The sequence below is a fragment of the Monodon monoceros genome, unplaced genomic scaffold (genome assembly GCF_005190385.1).
Source record: "Monodon monoceros isolate NGI ecotype Baffin Bay Population unplaced genomic scaffold, NGI_Narwhal_1 Super_Scaffold_22, whole genome shotgun sequence".
Classification (NCBI taxonomy): Eukaryota; Metazoa; Chordata; class Mammalia; order Artiodactyla; family Monodontidae; genus Monodon; species Monodon monoceros.
In genome coordinates, this window is record NW_021703779.1 from 28,898,313 (window position 1) to 28,922,749 (window position 24,437).

At 34.0% G+C, this 24,437-nt stretch overlaps 1 protein-coding gene across 1 annotated transcript in view; it reads right to left on the reverse strand.

Moving 5' to 3' along the window:
• The window catches only part of DMD (dystrophin), a 2,107,962-nt gene that overhangs the window by 1,383,833 nt on the left and 699,692 nt on the right, over positions 1-24,437 (reverse strand). Inside the window, exons 20-22 of the mRNA XM_029240038.1 lie at positions 18,881-19,122; positions 13,172-13,352; positions 4,801-4,946 (exon numbers count right to left, since the gene is read on the reverse strand). Of these exons, the coding sequence (XP_029095871.1) occupies positions 4,801-4,946; positions 13,172-13,352; positions 18,881-19,122 (569 nt within the window). The remainder of the gene's footprint in view (positions 1-4,800; positions 4,947-13,171; positions 13,353-18,880; positions 19,123-24,437) is intronic.

Sequence of the window (24,437 nt, forward strand, 5' to 3'; positions counted from 1 at the left end):
ACGATGCATATCTTTAGGTTTCAACTACTCAGTATTTATTTAAATTTTCCTTTCTGGTTATAAACTAAAAAGGGTGAAGATAAAAAATTGAAAAAAATACCCATTATATACAACTATTACTTTTTACATAAACTTCCAGTTCTTTCCATGTAAAACTAAACCCTGAAGAGCTGATCATATTTTACACTCACATATGCATAATTATGTGTCAAACATAATTTGGTGGTTGCATACCTTATGTTTATTTTGTGATATGTTATTTTTTATTTTTATTTTACTTTATTAAAGTGTTACCCTTGATTATTTACACAATTATCTAGTATGCATAGAACTACATTTTTTTAAACATCTTTATTGGAGTACAATTGCTTTACAATGGTGTGTTAGTTTCTGCTTTATAACAAAGTGAATCAGTTATACATATACATGTGTCTCCATATCTCTTCCCTCTTGCATCTCCCTCCCTCCCTCCCTCCCTCCCTATCCCACCCTACTAGGTGGTAACAAAGCACCAAGCTGATCTCCCTGTGCTATGTGGCTGCTTCCCACTAGCTATTTATTTTACGTTTAGTAGTGTATATATGTCTATGCCACTCTCTCACTTTGTCCCAGCTTACCCTTCCCCCTCCCCGTATCCTCAAGTCCATTCTCTAGTAGGTCTGCATCTTTAGTCCCGTCTTGCCGCTAGGTTCTTCATGACTTTTTTTTTTTTAGATTCCATATATATGTGCTAGCATATGGTATTTGTTTTTCTCTTTCTGACTTACTTCACTCTGTATGACAGACTCCAGGTCCATCAACCTCACTACAAATAACTCAATTTCGTTTCTTTTTATGGCTGAGTAATATTCCATTGTATATATGTGCCACATCTTCTTTACCCATTTATATGTTGCTGGACACTTAGGTTGCTTCCATGTCCTGGCTATTGTAAATAGAGCTGCAATGAACATTGTGGTACATGACACTTTATGAATTATGGTTTTCTCAGGGTATATGCCCAATAGTGGGATTGCTGGGTCGTATGGTAGTTCTATTTTTAGTTTTTTAAGGAACCTCCATACTGTTCTCCACAGTGGCCGTATCAATTTACATTCCCTCCAACAGTGAAAGAGGGTTCTCTTTTCTCCACGCCCTCTCCAGCATTTACTGTTTGTAGATTTTTTGATGATGGCCATTTTGACCGGTATGAGATGATATCTCATTGTAGTTGTGATTTGCATTTCTCTAATGATTAGTGATGTTGAGCATCTTTCATGTGTTTGTTGGCAATCTGTATATCTTCTTTGGAGAAATGTCTATTTAGGTGTTCTGCCCATTTTTGGAATGGGTTGTTTGTTTTTTTGATATTGAGCTGCATGAGCTGCTTCTAAATTTTGGAGATTAATCCTTTGCCCGTTGCTTCATTTGCAAATATTTTCTCCCATTCTGAGGGTTGTGTTTTCGTCTTGTTTATGGTTTCGTTTGCTGTGCAAAAGCTTTTGAGTTTCATTAGGTCCCATTTGTTTATTTTTGTTTTTATTTCCATTTCTCTAGGAGGTAGGTCAAAAAGGATCCTGCTGTGATTTATGTCACAGAGTATTCTGCCTCGACTTTCCTCTAAGAGTTTGATAGTGTCTGGCCTTACATTTAGGTCTTTAATCCATTTTGAGTTTATTTTTGTGTATGGTGTTAGGGAGTGTTCTAATTTCATTCTTTTACATGTAGCTGTGCAGTTTTCCCAGCACCAGTTATTGAAGAGGCTGTCTTTCCTCCATTGTATATTCTTGCCTCCTTTATCAAAGATAAGGTGACCATTTATGCGTGGGTTTATCTCTGGGCTTTCTATCCTGTTCCATTGATCTATATTTCTGTTTCTGTCCCAGTACCATACTGTCTTGGTTACTGTAGCTTTGTAGTATAGCCTGAAGTCAGGGAGCCTGATTCCTCCAGCTCTGTGTTTCTTTCTCAAGATTACTTTGGCTATTCGGGGTCTTTTGTGGTTCCATACAAATTGTGAAATTTTTTGTCCTAGTTCTGTGAAAAATGCCAGTGGTAGTTTGAAAGGGATTGCAATGAATCTGTAGATTGCTTTGGGTAGTAGAGTCATTTTCACAATGTTGATTCTTCAAATCCAAGAACATGGTGTATCTCTCCATCTATATGTATCATCTTTAATTTCTTTTATCAGTGTCTTATAATTTTCTGCATACAGGTCTTTTGCCTCCTTAGGCAGGTTTATTCCTAGGTATTTTATTCTTTTTGTTGCAGTGGTAAATGGGAGTGTTTTCTTAATTTCACTTTCATATTTTTCATCATTAGTGTATGGGAATGCAAGAGATTTCTGTGCATTAATTTGTATCCTGCCACTTTACCAAATTCATTGATTAGCTCTAGTACTTTTCTGGTAGCATCTTTAGGATTCTCTATGTTTAGTGTCATGTAATCTGCAAACAGTGACAGCTTTACTTCTTTTTTGATTTGGATTCCTTTTATTTCTTTTTCTTCTCTGCTTGCTGTGGCTAAAACTTCCAAAACTATGTTGAATAATGGTGGTGAGAGTGGGAAACCTTGTGTTGTTCCTCATCTTACTGGAAATGGTTTCACTTTTACACCACTGGGGACGATGTTGGCTGTGGGTTTGTCATATATGGTCTTTATTATGTTGAGGAAAGTTCCCTCTATGTAGAACTACATTTTGAGCTAAGCAATTTATTGTGAGCCTTCTCCCATGTCATTAAGTATTTTTCAAAAACAGATTTTAATTGCTTCTGCAGTTCATTTAACCATTTCCCATTATTAGCTGTATAAATTAATTTTAAGTTTTCCACTCTTTTAAATTATGTTTATGATCTATTTATGCATATCTCTATGTATCTATATCTGAAAACTTTTCCTCAGCAAAACTTACATTCAATTTACATTCCCTCCAATAGGTGAGATGTAGTTCATTGCTGCCAGATCTGCACTTACTGTATCTTTTGGGTTTCTTTTTTTTTTTGCAATTTAGTATGTAAAAAATAGTATCTCATTTTGTAAATTTGTACTACATCCTTACAATTTCTTTTGTTAATTAAAGTATAGTTGAGTTAATATATTAGTTTCAGGTGTACAACATAGTAAGTCAGTGTTTTAATAGATGATACTCCATTTAAAGTTATTATAAAACATTGGCTATATTCCTTGTGCTGTACAAGATATCCTTGTATCTTACTTATTTTACACATAGTAGTTTGTACCTCTTAATCCCATACCACCATTTTGCCCCTCCCCCACCCCTCTGCCCACTGGCAACCACTAGTTTGTTCTCTGTATGAGTCCGTTTCTGTTTTGTTATATTCATTTGTTTTATTTTTTTAGATTTCTTTTTGCACTTTAGTACGTAAAAAATATCTCATTTTGTAAATCTGTACTACATCCTTTACAATTTGAGGTACAATTTTTCATAGGATTAATGGTCATTTATGTCTCTTTCTGGTGACTACCTTATTAATAACTTACTCAGGCAAGTGTTTTCCTTATCTCATTTTTCTTTAAAATTGGCTCTGGTATTTTTACAATGTTTGTGATCACTTCCATTGATTTTTGTGCTTCCCCATATGTTTTTAAAGCTTTATTAAAAATTTCTCCAAAATTTATGATTAAAATGTTTTTGACTTTTTAATCTATGTGGTAGCTTGTTTTGGTGTAACATTTGACACAAGGTTCTAACTAATTTTTTTCAGTTAGTTAATAATTCATCTTCTCAATAATATTTATAAATAATTTTCCCTCCATCACTGTTTTATCAATGGAAATACACTGTTCCATTCATCTGCATACAGTTTCTTTTATACTTAACCCACTCCCCTAATTGCTATACCTTTGTACTCTTATGTCCTTACATTTATAGTTTTATTAAGTCACATATACTTCAAAGTAAATTTTGGAACTATTTCAGGTATTACAAACAACAACATAAAGGGGCAAAAAGATTACACAGTTATAGGTTGTTTGGTATTATAGTAGAGGAAATAGTTTAAATAGGACAACATATACTGGAAAATGTTTAAAATAAAGATTTCTTTGAAGAAATTCTTCTAAAATTACTTTTTTAGGAAATAATATTTAATTCCCAAAAAAGAACTCTTGATATAACAAAGTTAAATTTTTAACTTTTTTTCTTAATTTAATTCTCAAAATGTGGACATATTATCTCAGCTCTTAATACAATGAATGAATACACTTTAATGTCTTACAAAATAAAATGTGATTAGATATACAGCACAGGCTTTTCAGAACTAGCAGGGAAAGTATTCTAAAATCTCATAAAAATTATTTCTTTAATTTCCCATATTAGTATTTTATTTCCTGATATAAGACTATTAAAATACAGTGAATAGAACTCAAAACCTAATTACAATATTACATCAAAAAGGGTTTAAATTAAAACTAATTTTATAACTACATTAATTTACCACTTTCTTTTTGGAAATGTGAGATGAGCTCTAAATCAGCAAGCAAAGGGGAGGAATAATACCAGAACTTCTATAATAATCAAAATCCATGTTTCTGAAAATATACACTAAGCAGGAAAGAATATACTTCTTAAGTAGACCGTGTCATTGTTTTCAAAGATGGAATTTTTATCTTATGGAGAGAAGGCACAAATGCATAAAATATTACACTTTTAAATTCTTAATCTTCATTTTTTCAGCTGGTAAACTATTACACTTGCCACGATTATTTTAATTCTAGTATTATATTAAGGTTATACCAATGTGATTGCTTGATAGATGAGATCTGTACTGTATTGTTTAAGACACTTAAATAGTCACAGACCTGTAACTCCCCGAGTCTCTGCTCCATGATCTCATATTCAGTGACAGTAACCTGAGGTACAGAGAGTTTGGTTTCTGACTGCTGGATCCACATGAGGATGGTACTCATGGTCTCCTGATAGCGCATGGGTGGCAAAGTGTCCAAAACTTTATCGAAAGGGAAAAAAAGAGAATCATTTAACCATTTAAAACTTTGTCATTTGTTTTCCTAAGCTGCCAGCAAACTGAATCATACTAATAATTACAAATATTAACAAAGTGTGAAAACGTGAATATACAGATTAGAATATGATTATGTTGTTGAAGATAAATTCCTATTACATGCCTGATATTTTGACAGAAACTATGCATATATTACATCGAATCCTCCTATCAGCCTTGCAAGATTTGCATTGTTTAATTCATGTTTTTTAAGGTGAGGAAATGGAGCAACAGAGAGGCTGAGTAACTTGCCCAAGGTAACACAGATGGTAGTTGGAGAAACCAAGTAGAGTTCATGTATATTTGACTTTGAAGACTACTCTCTTTCTGTATTATCATTTGCCTTTGGGGAAAATAGTAACATTATCTACAGCAGGTGATATTTTATATTACATCAGTTCATGCTGTATTTTACTAAAAGAAACACAATTTGTGTGCGTTTAGTGTCAGAAACTCTAAAAATGATCACGCACATTATCATTCTTAATTCTTACAATAAACCTGTGACATAGACATTTTTATTCCATTTACATTTGAGGAAACAGAGGCTATAAAAGAAGGCCAACTAATCTGTTCATAGTCAAACATCTAGTAAGTGTCACAGCCAGGATTTTAAACCAAGATCATCTTGTTTCAAAGTCAAAGCCACCAACAAACAATGTACTTTCTCTAACATATATATATACACACACACACACACACACACACACACACACACACACACACACACACCACACACCACACACCACACACACACACATATATGTATATGTACATACATATATTCATTCCAACTATATATAAAATTAGGGAATGAAATTTATATATATATGGGAAAGTACAATGTGTGTGTATATATAGTTATATACAAATTTTAAATCTAAAATGTATATATGTGTATATATACTATTTATTACTATACATTATTTTCTATTTTATACACACCCACACAGATTATGTGACTTAAGTAGCTATACTGACCATGTTCAAGGTTGAGAATTTTGGCAGAAAACTGGAAACCATAAAAATGATTTTAAGTGTTTTAAGAAGAATAAAAAAGAAATTGTAGAACTGAAACATGCAATAAGTGAAAAAGTAATAACACAATGAATAGGTTTAAATGCAGATTAGACAAAGCTAAACAGAGAATTAGTAAACCTGAAGGTAGGCCAGAAACATATACATGTATGTGTGTGTATGTATGTGTATTTATATATATGCATACATGCATATACATATATATCTGGAATGAAGCATGGAGAGAGAAACAGATGGAAAATAAAGATGAGAGAATAAGAGACATAGACAAAAACAGTAAAATGAACATAAATGTATCCCAGAATCACAGAGAGACATGGGACAGAAGCCACATTTGAAGAGATAATGGCTGAGAATTTCCCTAAACAGATAAAATCACACTGCAAAATACTAGCTCAAATCACTATATCCAATTGCATTATTTAAACCACATTATTTTTATCAGATAGCCTATGAGTTTCACTTCTATATACCAATTCCTTCTAAACTAAATGAGAAGAATATAGGAAACTACTTTGCACGCTTGTTAGTGGGGTTTTCAAATGGAAAATATATTTCTAGAAAGTGTGTTAGAAAGGGATACTGAGAATTTTACTCAATGTGCTTATATTTATTTGGCAGTTCATGCCCAAATTTATTTTAAGAGGCCTTCTTTAACCTGAGCATTTCTGATTTCATACTGGAGGATCTCAAAAGATCTCTGTGGTACTTTAAACCTCACTGCTTTCTTTCATATAAATAATGTGTTTCTCTGCTAACTAGATACATTTGAATGCTAGGTAATTATTAATAAAAACAAAGAGGGATCTCATGAATAGTACTGAAGTAAAGCAGTATTTAGTTATGATGAAGCAAAGAGTTGGAAGGAGACAGGTCTATGGGTAGAGACAAGGAGGTATGTTGGATAGATTATAAAATGTACCAAGTTTGGTTTAACTGAACTTGAACATATACATTCTGGAAAACAGTGCTTGTTTTCCTTGTGGCAGTGGCTGGGACACAATAAACATTTATTAGAAGCTTGTCAGAGGTGATATGAATCAGTCCAATTTTATCCAGATGATGAATATATGTCAGGAGAGAAAGGTAAGTATAGAAAGAGTTGATGAAGATATTAGGGTTACTTTTTATTAGAAAAAGATCAACAGGTTTTTCATGAACATCTATCAGAATTGCTTCTCCATTCTGTTTGTACAGAAGGAGGCTGTGTAGCATGACAATTAGCAAGTCTGATTATGCAGTTCAGTAAACCTGTCTTTTGGAATTGGCTCTCCACTCACTAGCTTTGGCAAATTACTTAACATTTTAGCATCTTAGACCTCATTTATAAAAATGGGGATGTAGATACTTTGGGGAGAATTAATTGAAGTCATTTATTATTCCTTCATTCAGCCAATAATTATTCAATGCTCTGAGCACCAGGGAAGCAAGAAGTAAAAATTAAAATAGCAAAGCCTTGGCTTTCATGATGCTTAAAATCTAATTGGTGAGTCAGAAAATTAACAAACAAATCAAGAGACTATAATGACTAATAGAAATAAATGCAGTGAAGAAAAATTAAGTTATGGCGGTGGGGGGGGAGATCCTTCCAGATAATGCAATAAAAAAAATTTAAGATTGAGAATTAGAAATAAAAATGTTGGAGCAATGAGGATTTACACAAGGGATGGTGGGCAATCAATAGATTAGCAATGGAAGATACTACCATCTCCAAGCTTAGAGGGACAAAGGGAAGAGGTGTGAGATGGTGTTACAAGAAACCAATAATTGGAACCACCCAGCAGGAGCTGAATTCACAGGGGGATTCCCTTTGGGGATGCAGGGTCCCTGAGGTATGCTGTTTCCAGAGAGGGCTAGAAAGTTGGAGGATTCATTCTCAGCCACTGATGGAGAGGCACCCTGTAACACTGAGAGGGGAAGAGAATATTCTATCTTCTCTCCTCTTCTCACCTTCAGTATCCTCCAAGTGCCTCCCACCGGCTGAACCAAGCAGGTAGACAGTTTAAAAAAAGGATCCTAGGAAGTGTAGTTTTCATAGGAAGAGCAGGGAATGGCACTGAGAAGAGACAAACAGAAGCTCTGCCTGGAGATGATGGTGAGAGTGCGTATAGAGGGGAGGGAACGGAATTTGAGAGGGGCAACAAAGTACATCAGTGGTTTTACCAATATTCCAATTCTTAAGTTTAGTAGCTCAGTATGCAGATTTCTATTTTTTTCATTATTTAAAAAAATGTCTATATGTTACAGAAACCCTTTGAATATAATAAAAGTATTAAATAAAATAAAAAGGATAGAAAGGGACCAGACAGTGAATAAAAAAGCCCTCTCCTTGGAAGTATCACTTCACAAGAGACTTAAAAGCACTGAAGGAGGGAGCCATATGAATACAGAGAAGAAAGGTTTTCCAGGTGGGTAATAACAAGTTTAACAGTCCAAAGACATGAGTATTTCTAGTAAGGTAGGAGCACAGCAAGGAGGCAAGTGTAGCAAGAACAAAGTGAGCAAGGTGAAGTGTGGTGCGACATTAGGGCAGGGGAAACTACGACCATGAAGGCCTTTGTAGATCTTAATAAGATGCTACATTTTATTCTAAATTTGTCTCTATATTTGCTGATTACTGCATCCATTGTTGGGTACATATTTGCTATTATTATTAGCTAGAAGGGAGATGCAATACAACAGGAAAGTGAAGGAGACATACTCAAGACTAAGTAGAAATTTTAAGAGTTTAATACAAAGTTTTATCTATGTTAATAAAAGGAGAACACTTCCTTGCTAGGGAGAGAACAAAAGCTGAATAGAGGCACTCATGTTCTTTCATTTGTGGGGAGAGGTAGGTTCCTTTGAACTAATTTACTTTCTAGAGAACCAGATGCATAGCCAAACCTAAGACATTGCTCTGAAATGATTTACAAACACACACACACACATGTCCACACATGAAGACATACAATGCATGCATATGAATATCCTAACACACACAGAGTGAATTTAAAAAGTTAGTGTCCACTTCATCCTGCAAAGAGAATCATGATCAGACCAAACTTTAAATAATAAAAATAGATAAAGATCAAGGGAGATGGTAACAAAAAGGATGAAAGGGTTTTATTTGTTTAACTTCAGGTTTACTTAAATACTGTTGTTTCAGTACTGGTTAATACTTAATGGTCATTTAAAAATACATATACAAGGCATAGTTTATTATATTGCACAGCATATTTAACCATGTATTTGGAAGAGTGTTTAGACTGTGCTGAGGATAGTCTTGGCATTTGTAGCATCCTGGGGAAAGACTGTATTTGTAGTTGTAATTGTACCTACATTAAATGAGAGGAAACAAAGATTTTCTGACTTGTCAGCTTATCACCAAAGTGATAAGGTAGCATGAGCACTGTACAAGTATGAAACAGTTACTTAACTCATAAGTATATGTTATAATATTATAGATGGTCCAAAACTCAGTCAGCATCCACCTATGGAATAGATTAAAGGAGGGAGGGAGGAAAGGAGATAGACAGATAGACAGACTGACAGAAATAAAATGCCATACATTCAAAGAATCCATTGTTTTTCAGCACAGGCCAGCATAAAACAAAAATCTCTCAAATCCAGAAAGAAGATGACCACTTAAACATTCTATATTATTAAATAATAAATTTGATTGATCTTTCTTCTATTAACCAATACAATTCTAGCTAGATCTTAAGAAATAATCACAACTTGATACATTATTTTTCTTTGTGTTAAACAAAATGTCAACAAAGTACGCATTAATTTGCATTATTCAATGAATAACTTACATTATGTAAAGTCTCAGGTTCTCTTCAAAACCCTGGTAAAGTATTGAAGAATCCAGACCACCACTGCATGTGGGCACTATTTACCATATTGTATAGATGGAACATCTTATTCTGTATTCTGATTCGGGATGTTTGGGCACATTTTTTTCCTTGAAATCTGGATCCTAAGTAAACTCTCTGGGTGTTTCACAGGTGGATTGCTTTGGGGAGGAGCTAGAACTGAAACAGGACCTAGCAAGTCCATAGTTTCTGAACTAGCTATCTCACTACCCATGTGTGGGTTCATCAATCAGGAAATACATCTGAAGAGCTGTGGGAATAGTTACCCAATGGGCTCTAATCTCACCCTCAAGTCCACTTCATTTCTAAGGGAGGCCCTGATTGTCTTCTCCCTTCTTTAGCTTCCTTCTGGTCTCTCAGTTTAATGAGAAGGGAAATATTTCAGTTTCTGAACTGTTGATATTTTTCTGTATAACTGCTTCGGATCAGTATTCGGATGCAAGACGTAAAGTCCTCTCGTTGAGAGCTAAACCAAACTTCCACTCTATTCTGAGAAGACAGAACAACTTGTGAAAAGATCAAATGCCTTTGTTAGTATCTCACAGGTAAGTTATTTAGCTCAAGCAAAAACCCACACAAGGGAAGATCCTTCCTAGTCTCTCCACGTGTACTTTTGCTTCCTTTCAATCTATCCTCACTGCTCAGTTTCTGAAAATGTAAAACTGATTTATGATGTTATATCACAGCATAAAACCCATCAGTATTGTTTCACTTTTCTCATGTTAGTGTCTAGAACCCTCACCGTGGCTCATAAAAGGCCCTTCAAGGCTGTTTGCCTCTCTAGGCTCACCTTGCATCACTCTCTCCTCTCTGTGCTCCAGGGACACAGGACTTCTCAGATTCTTAGCTAGCCAGCACCTACTACCCTTAATCTCACTAATTCCTGTTCATCTTTCAGCTTCTGTGTCCTCTCTGAGGACTAAGAAAGATAATTTATAAGACTGTTGTTTGTAGACTAAAAATTACTATGAATATAGAATACATTTAACTTTTAATATTATTTTCTCATATCATCTTTGCCAAATACCAACCACCAATTCCTCACACCAGTTTTCACCATTTAAAGTACACTTAAGATGTCAAGATTTTGTTTCATTGTGACAACACTAGTAAAGAAGAAAAGGAAAGAGGGAATGAAAGTCAAGATGGATTCCCAAGATGGTAGCTCTTACTTGCTGAATACTTAATATGTTCAAAGCACCATGTAGTAATAAAAGAAATGAGATTTACTCCCCGGTGTAAGTTTGGGGGAAAACATACATATGGAAAATTCCTTGAAAATAATTATTAATTAACAAACTGAACTGCAATATGACTTGATGTGGTGAACTTTTATTCACCATTTTTATATATGTACATAATACATATACATAAATTATATATAAATACATATTACATAAAATTATATATAATTTATACATATAATACACAATATATGCAATGTATAAATTATATATACACAATTTATATATAATATTTAATACACATAATGCATATAAATTATATATACAAATATAAACTGAATAATTTATAATTCATATATATAATCCATATTTAATTAATGATTATTAATGAATGAAAATAAGTTTTCCAAAAGTGAATCAAAGTGCTAGAGATATTTGGTTAATATAGTGGAAAGGAGTACATTTATTTAGACATAAATGAAATGAAAATATTTGGCACTTTTATAAACAATCATCATATATATGCAAGATAAAGAGAAGACATGCTAATATAGATGGGTATACTGATAGCTATATGAACAGAGGTTATATATTAATATATATTTATATTATGGTGTCATAATCAAATCTGTTATCATCACACATCAACATTCTGAACACCTTTAAAAGAAACAGAAAAAAATGTTAAACCTTAATATAATGAATAAGTCTATGTAAATTAAAAAATTTTCAGTGAATAAGCTCCTCTGACAACCAGTTACAGTATAACCATTAACATGTACTTGACTTTAAGGGAGGTTTATGGATTTTATGATAAGAAAAATGCATTATTCTTAAATAGGTCAACGTTTGAAAATTTAGGGCATTTACAATCTTTTCCCCAATTGATTTTACAGAGGCCCAGCAACAAGTACACTGAAATCCACTAGAGGGAGCTGATGTTACTGCAAAGTTGTATTACCTGATTCCCTATCAGGAAAATAAACCCCTCAGTAAAAATGACTTTGAAGTAAAAGAAAGGAAAAAAAATGCATTTATCTTTCATTACATGACCTCACAAGGAAAAAAAATAGGAAAGTGAGGAAAGCCCGTGTATTACCCTATGCTGATTCTAGCAATGTTATTATGTGGTAAATTTTTTGCACATTTGCAAAGGAAAGCAGTTAAAAATGTGTGTTCCAACAAATTAAAGTTTCAGTAGAAAACAAATATATGTTCTTGTGATTCTCATGACAACTTTGAGGATGACTTTTTAAAAAAATATTTTTATCTTAATGCCTTAAAAATCTAGTTTTACTCTATAATCCTTTGTGTGTACATATATATACATATGTATATATGTGTATGGTGAACCAAAGACCCATTCGCTAATGCTTAAAAATGTTCATAAACCTGCTCGTCAAAGGAATTTTTGTCTGATGAGTAGGGATATTTGGACTGTGTATTAATATCATAAGAGCAAACTGGTGAGAGACAAAATCGACATCCTGAAAAATTTGCTCGTCATATGGTAGGCATTTGCATAATTGCTCCACTCATATGTTGTATTTTACCAGTAAATGAGAAAAAGAAGATATTGTATAGTTATAGTGATCCAAGAGTAAAATGCAGCCCAAAGAATAATTTGTCCTTGGCTGAGTTTCAGTTGCCACATGTATGCTACAGCTATAATAATCTTCATATAAATTGATAGAAGTATTAGCAAGATGCCTAGCTAGATATCCTTGCACATGAAGCAAACTGGATTTGATGAAAACCTACTAACAGGGCTTCCACTGCTCTTTTATTTCCTTCAATGTTCCAAACATTTGACTGTAAAATTTGCAACCCGCCAAGGAGAAGTTACGCCTATACACAACATATACTTTATTTGTTCTTCATAGTCATGACATTATTATGGAGGGAGCAAGAAATGGAAATCTAACAGATTTGTTTTCCGAAAACAACATTCCATTAGTTGTTACTACAGGTTGTAGAGAGTATGGTTTCTTTGATGCAAATCATTGTTTCATGTTAGTACTTTCTCTTTTCATGACAAATAACTAATTTGGAAAACATCAAGTTAGTCATTTTAAGTATTTTTACTTACTTGTCTGTAGCTCTTTCTCTCTGGCGTGCATATCAGCAAAGACTTGGTTAAAATGATTTGTAAAAGCCACAAAGTCTGCATCCAGGAACATTGGCCCTTGTCCTTTCTCTTTCAGGGCTATGCTTTGAATTTTTAATCGCTCAATTTGAGGCTGAAGAACTGACAGCCGGTTGACTTCATCCTGTACCATAATTTAAGAGTATTAAAATAAATAATGTTTTTACTTTGCATACATTACATTTTTGCAAAGAAAAGTATTAAAAGGCAGTGATGCAAACTTAGCTTAATGCCCTTATCAAAATATTGGTAAGAAACATCCATGATGGTTGAAGCAAGCTTCCAGCACAGGTGATCAATTTAAGAATACCTTGACTCTTCATTCAATAGATATCATCATATACAATGATTTTTAAATTTCAAAATGACATCATTTAGAACATTAATGGGCATAAATATATACAGCTGAAAAGTACTATGAATGACCTTATATCTTTTTCATAAATCAAACATGGATGTTTCTCTACCCCGCTCATGTCAAAACTGTGCACCTTTACTTCAAATTCTAAGCTCACTCAATGAACAATTTTCTTTAAATTCATTTGTGTAGAATATAAATTGTATATATAGCTACATGTGTCTGCATATATACATACTACATTAAATTACAAATGTTTATATATTAATTTTATATAGATTACATATATATGTAATCTATGTAATATTTATGTATATACACTCACATATTTGTGTCTATAATTATCTAAGTTTTGTACAGTCTTATCACTTCTCCTGACTGAATAGGCAATTACCATCATTTTAATTAGGGAGGCTGTTTGCTCTGCTTTACTCTTGTTGTCCTGGCATAATTGTTAACAGCACCCCCTTTCACTCTAAAGACTACTCTGATTTAGTTGATAAAAATCACAAGGACACTCTGCCGTGCTGTCCAATGTAGTAGTCTCTCATCACATGTAGCTACTGAGCACCTAAAAAGTGCTTAGTCCAAATTTAGATGTGCTGTCATTGGAAAACATACACTGAATTTTGAAGACTTAGTATGAAAATACAAACTCATAGTTTAAAATAATGATTAAATCTTGAAATGATATTTTTGATATATCAGGTTAAATAAAATGCATTATTGAAATTCATTTATTTACCTCTTTTTCCTATTTAAATGTCATTTCTAGAACATTTAAAATTACACATGACTTGAATTTGTGGCCTGCATTCAATTTCTTTGGAACGGTGCTGTTCTTGGTGTAAATATTTTCATACTCTTTTGTTTCCAGTGAAGTTGCAATTCATATGTTTCTAATAAATACATAATTTGAACGCAAACAGAAATTTCAAAATGCTCTTTTTTAAAGTATTATTACCATGGTTGTTCACTTAAAAGTCATAACTATGCTACCTCTAGAAAAAAGTACTTCAGGATCATTTATTGTTCAAAATGTAAAAAGCAGGAGAATTAAAATGTAAAAATCAGATCACAAGACAATTAGAAGGAAAGGAAAATTGATAGAATTATAATAATTATGAACTAAATAAAAATCTGAGCTTCCTGGAAATTAATGTAAAAAGTAAAAAAAAAACTGTTATTTTTGGATCAATGCATACTCTTTTAGAGAGAGTAACTTTTGTCTTGGGACTGAATGAGATAAATTTATCACATGGATCCTTTCATAGTAGCAATACTACCTAATGGACAATCTATTTTTAGAAGATATAAAGATAACTTTCAGAGGAATTCTGGTATGTGATTATAACAGTATGAGTTGATTCAGGTAGGTTAATCTCTAACAATCAAATTCTTTTGGTAGGTGAAAATTAAAGACATTTAGATAAATAAGGAAGTGACCCCCATCTCTCCCATTCAAATATAAAGCCTCTCTATCAAGTGCTAGAAGGTAGGAGCATATTCATAGAAGAAGAGTAAGACAAGAGATAAAGGGTAACACTCTGTGGTTTGGATTATAGAATTACAGACATGCACTTTGTATACTAGACTTGCAAATGGTACCAATGACATCTGCCATGAAACATTTAAGAACCCGATTTACATCTGGCCAGATGTAGGGCTGTCATTCTTCCTTCTTAGGGGGCTATATAATGAGTCTACAGTATAGTAAAGTATGTTCTGCAAAACAAAGGGGACTTTGAAACTAATAAAACATTTGGGCAAATGTTCAGCAGGGACCTTAAAGTTCTAAGAGTAAATCATAGGAAATATCATTTTGACCTCAAATATTTAACATTTAAAAGATGTTAACAATTACTCGTTATTTCCATAAAAGGGCCTTAGTGTGGTTGGTCCTCTAGAGTAAGGCATGTTCTCTCAGTCTGTTTATCCTTCAAAATTGTATGTTTATCTACTAAAAAAACTTGTTTTTTTTTCCTCAGGAAAGGGTCCATGGATTTCTTCCAATTCTTAAAGGGCTCCCTAATCCTCAACATATTAAGAGCCAGTTCTGGCAAACATTAGATTTTGAGCTAAATCTGCACCCTAATTTTAGAAACATCTCCAAATAACAGAATGCGCTGACAAACAGGATGGAGTAATTTATCTACCTATTACTAATCACAACCAAGTAATCACAATTTCAACTGTTGTGTGAATGACATGGGGCTTATCCTGCTAAGTATTTTGCCTAAGGTGATTCATCAAACTAACAGAAACAAATGGGGCAGAAAGAAACAGTAAGGAGTGATGAAGAGGTATAGACTTCCATCATCAGAATTTGGAACTTTGTGGCTGAATGCAGAAAAAAGAAATGATTTCACTTAGGATGACTTCTCTAACCTCGAGAGAATATTTAAGATATGTAACCTCCAGTGATCTCCATTCGCTCCTCAGATAAAGACCAAGGTCCTAGCATGCCCTTAGAGTCCTTGCTTTGTCTCCTATATGCTTGTCTTTTTGCCTCCATCTTTCATCTTACGCCCCCACCCTTCTATGCCCAGCATTCACATTGGCCTTATTTCAGTTATTTGGTCATTATTGCTCCCTCCCACCATGTTCCTTCTGCCTAAAGCCTCCTTCCCTGCTGTTCTCTTACTTTCAACTCAAATGTACCTGCCTCAAGGAAGCTGCCCTTGGTGGCTCTGTCAAGGTCAGGTTTTCCCTGTTAGACACTCTCCCAGAACTCTGTACCTCTGTTTAAAGCATTTGTCCCAGTGGTAATTTAACATCTGTTTATTTAATCATTTACTTAATCTCTCTCTCTCACCTACTCTAGGTAAATGCTATGAGGGCAGGGTCAATGAATGCTCACTCTAATATTCCCTGAACTTAAGTGTCTGCCACCCCAGTGGGTCCTAAAGGTAGAAGCATCACCCTAGCAGGACTGGAAGGCAGGGCATCAAGCCAAAGAAGATTATTCTCAAACCTTAAATCCAGTGGAATTTGCCTTGCTAAATTTTGGACTTGATTAGGATCCCTTCTTTCTTCCCTATTTTTTCTCCTTTTGGAATGTGAATGCCTATCCTATGCCTGTCCCACCATCATATATTGGAAGCACATAAGTCATCTGGTTTCACTGGTTTATAGCAGGAAAGAAGTTCTATTTCAGAATGAATGATATCTTGAGTCTCATCCCTATCTGATTTAAATTATGAAGAGACTTTGGACTTTAGGCTTTAGGGTTGATGCTAGAATGAGTTATGACTTTTGGACTTTGGGGGCTCGTGGCATGTAACAAGGACATAAATGGGAGGCAGGGTGAGAATCTGTGTACCAAATCATGTCCCCCAAAATTTATGTGTTGGAGCTCTAACCCACAATGTGAGTATATTTGGTGATAGGGCTTTTAGATAGTAATTAAGGTTAAATCAGTTCTTAAGTGCAGGGTCTTTATCTGATAGGACTGGTGGCCTTACAAGACAAAGAGAAAGATTTTTTTTCCCCTCCATGCACATGTGCCAAGGAAAGGCCAGGTGAGGACGTGGTGAGAAGGCAGCTGTCTGCAAGACAGAAAGAGAGTTCTCACCAGAAGTTGAAACCTGCCAGACCTTCATCTTGGACTTTCAGCCTCCAGAACTGTGAGAAAATAAATTTCTTTTGTTTAAGCCACCCAGTCTATGGTATTTGTTATGGCAGCCCAAACCAGCTAATACACTTAGTATCATTCTTGGCCACATTAGAGACACTGAATATGTATTTTATGGATGAATGCATTTTGTAGATGTTATCAATATCTATATCTGAATCTCAAGAAACAGGTTATGGTACTATCAACAGATTTTTTATCACAAGAAATAATACAGATGGAGTATTCCTCTAATTCACAGGGAAAAAAAGTCATGGATTCTATTCTTTAATAGCAAAATGTATCTAGAATTACAGGGAACAGAAATTACCTATACTTGCATATTTGCCTAATAAACTAAATGCCTTGCTGTATGATATTCTTTATCCAAAAATATATTTCCTGAGTTTATTTACTTCCTAGTAAAGCTGTAGGTCCAATATTTGAAGAAGAATCATCAAATCCTTCAACTGATTTTCCCTTCAAAATAGCTTTGAATTTCCCCTCACTTTCTGGATTCAATACCACCTCCAAACCAACCCTGTTGCCTCTCCATCTCCAGTCTTCCATTATTTAAACCACTGTTTTCAAAGTATGCAGATTAACCCCCATTCATTGCTTTTAAAATTAAGCCCAGTCATCTCAGTTTACCATTAAGGTTCATCCTGGAAACCTTTTCATCTATCCTCTAATCAATTTCCCACTTCCCATGAAAAGTGTAACTATGCATAGTAACAGTTTGTAGTAACTATGCAAAAAGTTCAAGTTGTTTATATTGATATATCTTGTTTATTTACATGTGCAGAATACTCATTTAGTGTCTTTCTCAGGCCCTTTTGTGTGTGCTGTGTCTTGTTTGCCCCTCCAGATATACTGCCCACCCTTCTCCTGTGACCCAGGAGAATGACATTTATAGATTAAAGCTCCTTGTCGCCTGCCTTCTGATTAAGTTTAGTTGATGGGGGCCCCTGTTCAGATTCTGGAGGCAGGGAGGAGAGCGAAGTAGGGTGTTTATTTTTCTGGCCCCACTCCCGTGTTGGTACTTGGACTGGCTCTTAAAGCTGCCTTTACAATGAGCATCTGACTCTCCTTCTGGGTTTCTGTAACTTCTCGCTCCCTGATCCTTCTTAAGTATAGTAACAGCATTGATGCTGGGTTACTGTACTATCCCTTGAGGTTCGTCTATACTCCAAGTACATATAAAAACTATTTTTGTAAAGGAACCTTCCTCGAAGTATCCTAATTTAATGTACTGTCAGTTTTAAAGATTTTCCTCATATATCCAATTATACTGTACGTCAGCTGCTTCTGTTTGTGGATTCAACATTTTGAACATATGACTGTGTTTTGCTCTGAAATTCACCTGAGCTGCCATAAGAATTGGACAGTTCCAAATTACTGTCCATTTTCCATAGGATACGTGTGCTTCCTATACTCCAACACTGCCTCACCATTTTGAAAACTGACAAAATCAATTAACTATGTGTAACTAAGTTTTTGGGGATTCAGGCATCCATGTGTTACCTATTTAAACTCATTTTCCTCGCTTATATCTTGATCTTTACTGTGTTTAATTAAACCCTTAAGAGGGAAATTTTATCATTAAATAATTTGCTATTCTTCTGGAAATTTCCAAGAAATTTCTATTGATCATGCTCCAAATAGGAGGAAACAGTCTTACCTTACAATTTTTCAACTGGCTTTTAACTGCTGTTGGCTCTGATGTGGTAGTGGGTTGGGTTTTCAACCAGTTTTCTGCAGTAGTTGTCATCTGCTCCAATTGTTGTAGCTGATTATAGAAAGTGATGATGTTGTTCTGATACTCCAGCCAGTTAAGTCTCTCACTTAGCAACTGGCAGAACTCGATCCACCGGCTGTTCAGTTGTTCTGAGGCTTGTCTGATACTGTCAGCATTAACACCCTCTAGAAAGACATATTTTATAAATATATCCACTGAAGCCACAGACTGAAAGACATTATCTGAAAACCAACATTGACTCAAGTTCCAAACTATCATCATCTGAATAATTTCAAACAAATCATTTATTTACTGATAAAGAAGTTAAAATACCACGATTTCTGATTATTGACTGTAAATTACTAGAATTGCATCTTATCAAAGAATATGAATATAGCAAAGTACTAAATAAGGATACATAAGATGTAGAAGAGTAGAAAATATTTAAATTTTAAAAAATGGTCAAAGCTCTGATGGTGGGGATGGAAGATTACAGACAAATAACTTTTTGGATACTTCCAAATAAATGTTAAGTATCATGTATATTATTAAACTATACTTCTAAAAAGTAACATACATTTTTATTTTTTAAAACGCCTTTGAATTAGTTGAAATGTTATTATTTGGATTTTTAAAAAAAGGAAAAAAGTGAGTATGTATAAAAAATCAATAATTCTCTGTTTATGCTACAGAAAGCCAGAAATAAGCGGATTGCCCATGAGTCCAAAGAAAGGAAACAAGCATTAGGAAAAATAATCTTTCTAATTAGAAAAAAGGTTTTCAAATTATTTACATGTCATTTACAAATGTGGAAGCTGATCTGAAAGTTTTAAAATCATCGATAGAAATATTAAAGCAGAAAAAGTCTATCGAGGGCAAAATGGAAACATAAGCATATCATTATCAACTTCAGCCTTCTGGAAAATCTAGTACGTTTTAGGGAATATGCTATGTCTTTTAACATATACCATCTTATTTAAATTTTGTCAAAATGTGATATATGACTGATGCCAATCCAATGCAAGTACAGCAATATCACATTATTAACTCTCTAAAGTTCATAATATGTAATGTTCTTACACACACAGTTTACATAGTAAATTCTTTAATAAATTACACTATATAAATATATTAAATATGATATGCATGTTAAAACGTAGCTATGATAGCACTAACTTTCTAATATTTCTGAAACAATGAATATTCAAATGTTTCCTATTCCTACATATACTCGCAGATCTCAAAAGGGATCATAAGCTCACTGTAAGATTCTTCCTCTAAGTTAAAGTATTTTAGGGGTAAAATGATTTAGTGAAGACCAAGTTGTCTAGGAGAATCTTCTTTTATGAATGTCCATTTTACACAACTTTCTGGTAATGTGATTTAGTTACCTGACAAGTTATTACGTTATTAAAGAGTGAAGACCATCTCTAGCAAATGTAAGGCCTGTGGTTCTGCTAACTTGTACATGCCTCCCACTTCACTCTTTTTAAAGAATAAAAAGACATGGATTTGGAGTCAACAATTTTATTCTCCTTTACTTTCCTCTGCTCAGATACCTAATTTTCATTTTGTTGTAATTCTGTCATGCTGCCAAACCACGTCTCTCAATCCATTTGAAACACAACTCTAACTTCGCTCATTTCAGAATTTGACACTAGCCAGGATGACATTGGAGAAAACAAACTTCGCAAATATCGTTGGCAACGATCTTTTTCCTCCTTCTTTGCCTGATATATTTTTGAAAAAAAATTAATTTAAGGGCTTCCCTGGTGGCGCAGTGGTTGAGAGTCCGCCTGCCGATGCAGGGGCCACGGGTTTGTGCCCCGGTCTGGGAGGATCCCACATGCCGCGGAGCGGCTGGGCCCGTGAGCCATGGCCGCTGAGCCTGCGCGTCCGGAGCCTGTGCTCCGCAACGGGAGAGGCCACAACAGTGAGAGGCCCCGCGTACCGAAAAAAAAAAAAAATTGATTGAAAAACTGAAGAGTAAAAAGTTAATATATGTATATTTCTATATATACAGCTATAAAAGGCAGCCCATGGTTTGCAGGAGCTAAATATTCCTCTAATACCCTCCCTAACAGCTAAGGAAGTGACTGGTTTTATTGAGACATCTGGATGTGTTGTGGGATATTCTGTTTGGGATAATTTGGTTTTGAGCAGTGACCAAGAATTATACTAAAATATGTTCTGAGGGATGCCACTAAGAAACTATAGTTGTAAAATGATCATGTTTGTCACAAAGTATAAGGGAAGAATCCAAATCTCCAGTCATATAGGCACTCAGTTTGAGAAAAAATACTACAATAAAATGCTGATATTATTGCTGGAAAATGAAAGGGAACAATTTAAAAGTACACAGGGTAGAAATTGTAAATTATGTTAGAAAATGATTCAAAAATGTGCCATGGATCTAAATGACCAGATGTTTAGGAGAAATATTTTCAGCATATATTAAATGTGAATAGGCACTTAGAAGAAGGAAGTCAGTCCTTGGTAGTCCAAGTCCATGACAGGCAAACAAGAGATGCTAAAGTAAATTAAAAGTACTGATGGAACGATGCTGGATTGAATTTATTTAGCATTTGTCCAAATGATAAGGGAATACAGAGAAAATTGTCTCACCGTCCCTGAGGTCAACCATATGAAAACCCCTTAGCAACTGGAAAAATAAAATCATAAATTAATTTTAATAAGAATAATGCATGTTAATTTAATCAGCAAAATACAAATCAAACTATAATGAAGTATCAATAAGTTCTATGGTACCTATTAAAATCCAGAGCTAGAATTTAATGACTCCTTGTTCATTACCCAAAACTATCAGTTCAATATGTCGTGCCCCAAAAATGTCCAGATGCTAAACACTGAGGCAAAAGGAATTAATATAAATGAGAAAAGTGAATTTAGTACAAATCCACTATGAAATCTACATACTCTCCACTTAAGAGCATACTGATTTTTATAACCGAATAAAGGGAATTAAAATATAATAATAGGTAAAAGAAGGATCTCCTTATTAGGATAAATGGTAAAAGCAGGCAAAAGGGTATAAAAGTTCACAGCAAAAGCTCCAGTATTTAGGCAGACCTGAGTTCAAATTTGGTCCCTGGCCCCCACCACTGCTTTACTAAATGAGTGAACTGGGTTCAGTTAGGTAATCACACTGGGCCTCATTTTTCTTATCCATAGATTGAGAATTGACATGTACACACTGCTATATTTAAAATAGATAACCAACAAGGACCTACTGTATAGCACAGGGAACTCTACTCAATATTCTATAATACCCTAAATGGGAAAAGAATTTGAAAAAGAGTAGATACATGTACATGTATATGTATAACTGAATCACTCGGCTGTACACCTGAAACTAACACAACATTGTTAATCAATTATACTCCAATATGAAATACAAAGTTAAAAAAATACAATTGACCTCATTGGACACCTATCAGGGTTCTTAGTTAACATATATGAATTGTTACACCAAGCATGACATATACTAGACAACCAATAAATATTAGTCAATGTTAATATAAAGAAATGAAAAAGAACATGTAGGAAACAAGGAAAAGAAACCAGATCTTTCAAACGGTAAATTAGGGAGAGGGGGGAGTCTTTTTAATTACTGAAAAGGGTCATTTATGAAAAATAATAAATATTTTTTAAAGATAGTAATTTTATATAATATGGCACTAATATGGGATATAGAAAGTATATTTATACACTTTTAAGAGAAATTATATCAATCAGTGATGAATCCATAAGTTTATTAGGGAATCTTGGAATAATTGGTCATAAATCTGTAATCATTTGAAATTAAAGTTACACAGGATAGCCATGCTAAAAGTTAAAAACAGAAATTTCTAGATGTCACTGGTGAAGATATGATTTTGACTGCAGAAAATCAGACATTTTATTTATTAACGATTTGTATGGAAATACTGTATTATTTCATATATGAATATGCTTCCTGCTCAACTAGAGTATAACCTGTCTTTCTAAACTATAAACCCCCCTAAGAAAAATCTCTCCACTGGCAGTATCTGATAGAATTCTCAGCTTAGAGTAGGTATGAAATAAATACACTTTACTTGTGAACTCACCCAACACCAAATCGATATCTTACTTCATACGAATACAAACATTAGGGGAGCAATAGCCACAGACACGAAGAGCCAAACACAAGACGCATGCAGTCCCTCTTGCTTCAAGTTTGCTTTAAAATACTTGGGGGAGGGATCAACAGCACTGTCCCATGTCACATTACTTAATGTGTGTCTCTCAAACTAAAATTAGAAATGCCATTACTTCAACTTCATCAATTAACTGGCCATCTATTATCCAGTGCTAATGAGATTATGAGAAAGTCCCTTAAAACTTTTGCAGGATAAAGGTACTAAGTGTTTCCCCAGCAAATACTATGAATAATTTTATTATTATATATAATTGTTTTATGTGTATTTCATAGAATTATGCTTCTTAACTGAAAATTTTAAGTTTCATGACGGTTGGTAAGTATAAATATCTGCAAAGTTTTAAGTATCAATCATTTGAGCATCTGTTTTTCTAAGTTTTTGTTAGCTACTTAAGAATACAAACACTAACTCACCAGGCATTATGAACAATACTTATGGAAACCATTCTGTAGCAGCACATTAGAATCTCAGGGATAATGGATCATAATCCATTCACATCTCATATTCTAAACAACCCCTGAAATAGTCTATGAATAAATATATTGCACCCAGAGGAAATGGATCATTACTTGAAGTGCATCCATTAATTTTATTACTTGTGTACAGTGCATAACAGACTGTTAGAATAATTTTAATTGTGCACCACCTTCCATGGAAGTACTTCAAAACTGCCACTTAAAGTGAAGTATTCCTCATCGAGTATATTCAGCATTAGCCATAAGGTCAGGGTAGAATAATGCAAAAACCTGTGTTTTCAGAGCTCTTGAATTAGAAGAATATTTGGAATGAAAACTTAAAATAAAGTTGCTAATAAACAGTCCCTATTTTTGTTGCATATTAAATGAGGGTCATTGCAAATACATTTGGCATTCAATATAACAGCCTAAAATGTGACAGAAATTTAATTAGAGTCCGTGAAAATGAGGTCTGAGTATTACAGGCTAATTCTAGAGGTGTTTCTGGTGACACTAACTTTTATACAACTGCCACGTCATCTTATTTCAAAAACAGCTTTTAAAAATAGGTTGATATAAAATTCATATCCCTAATAAGAATACATAAATTTATGAATATAAGTTTTTTCATTTTTTCTCTTTCTAAACAGTATTGAATGGTAAGAGCAAAAAGTCAGATTCCTACTCATATTTTTTTTAAACATCTTTACTAGAGTATAACCGCTTTACAATGGTGTGTTAGTTTCTGCTTTATAACAAAGTAAATCAGTTATACATATAAATACATCCCCATATCTCTTCCCTCTGTCATCTCCCTCCCTCCCACCCTCCCCATCCCACCCC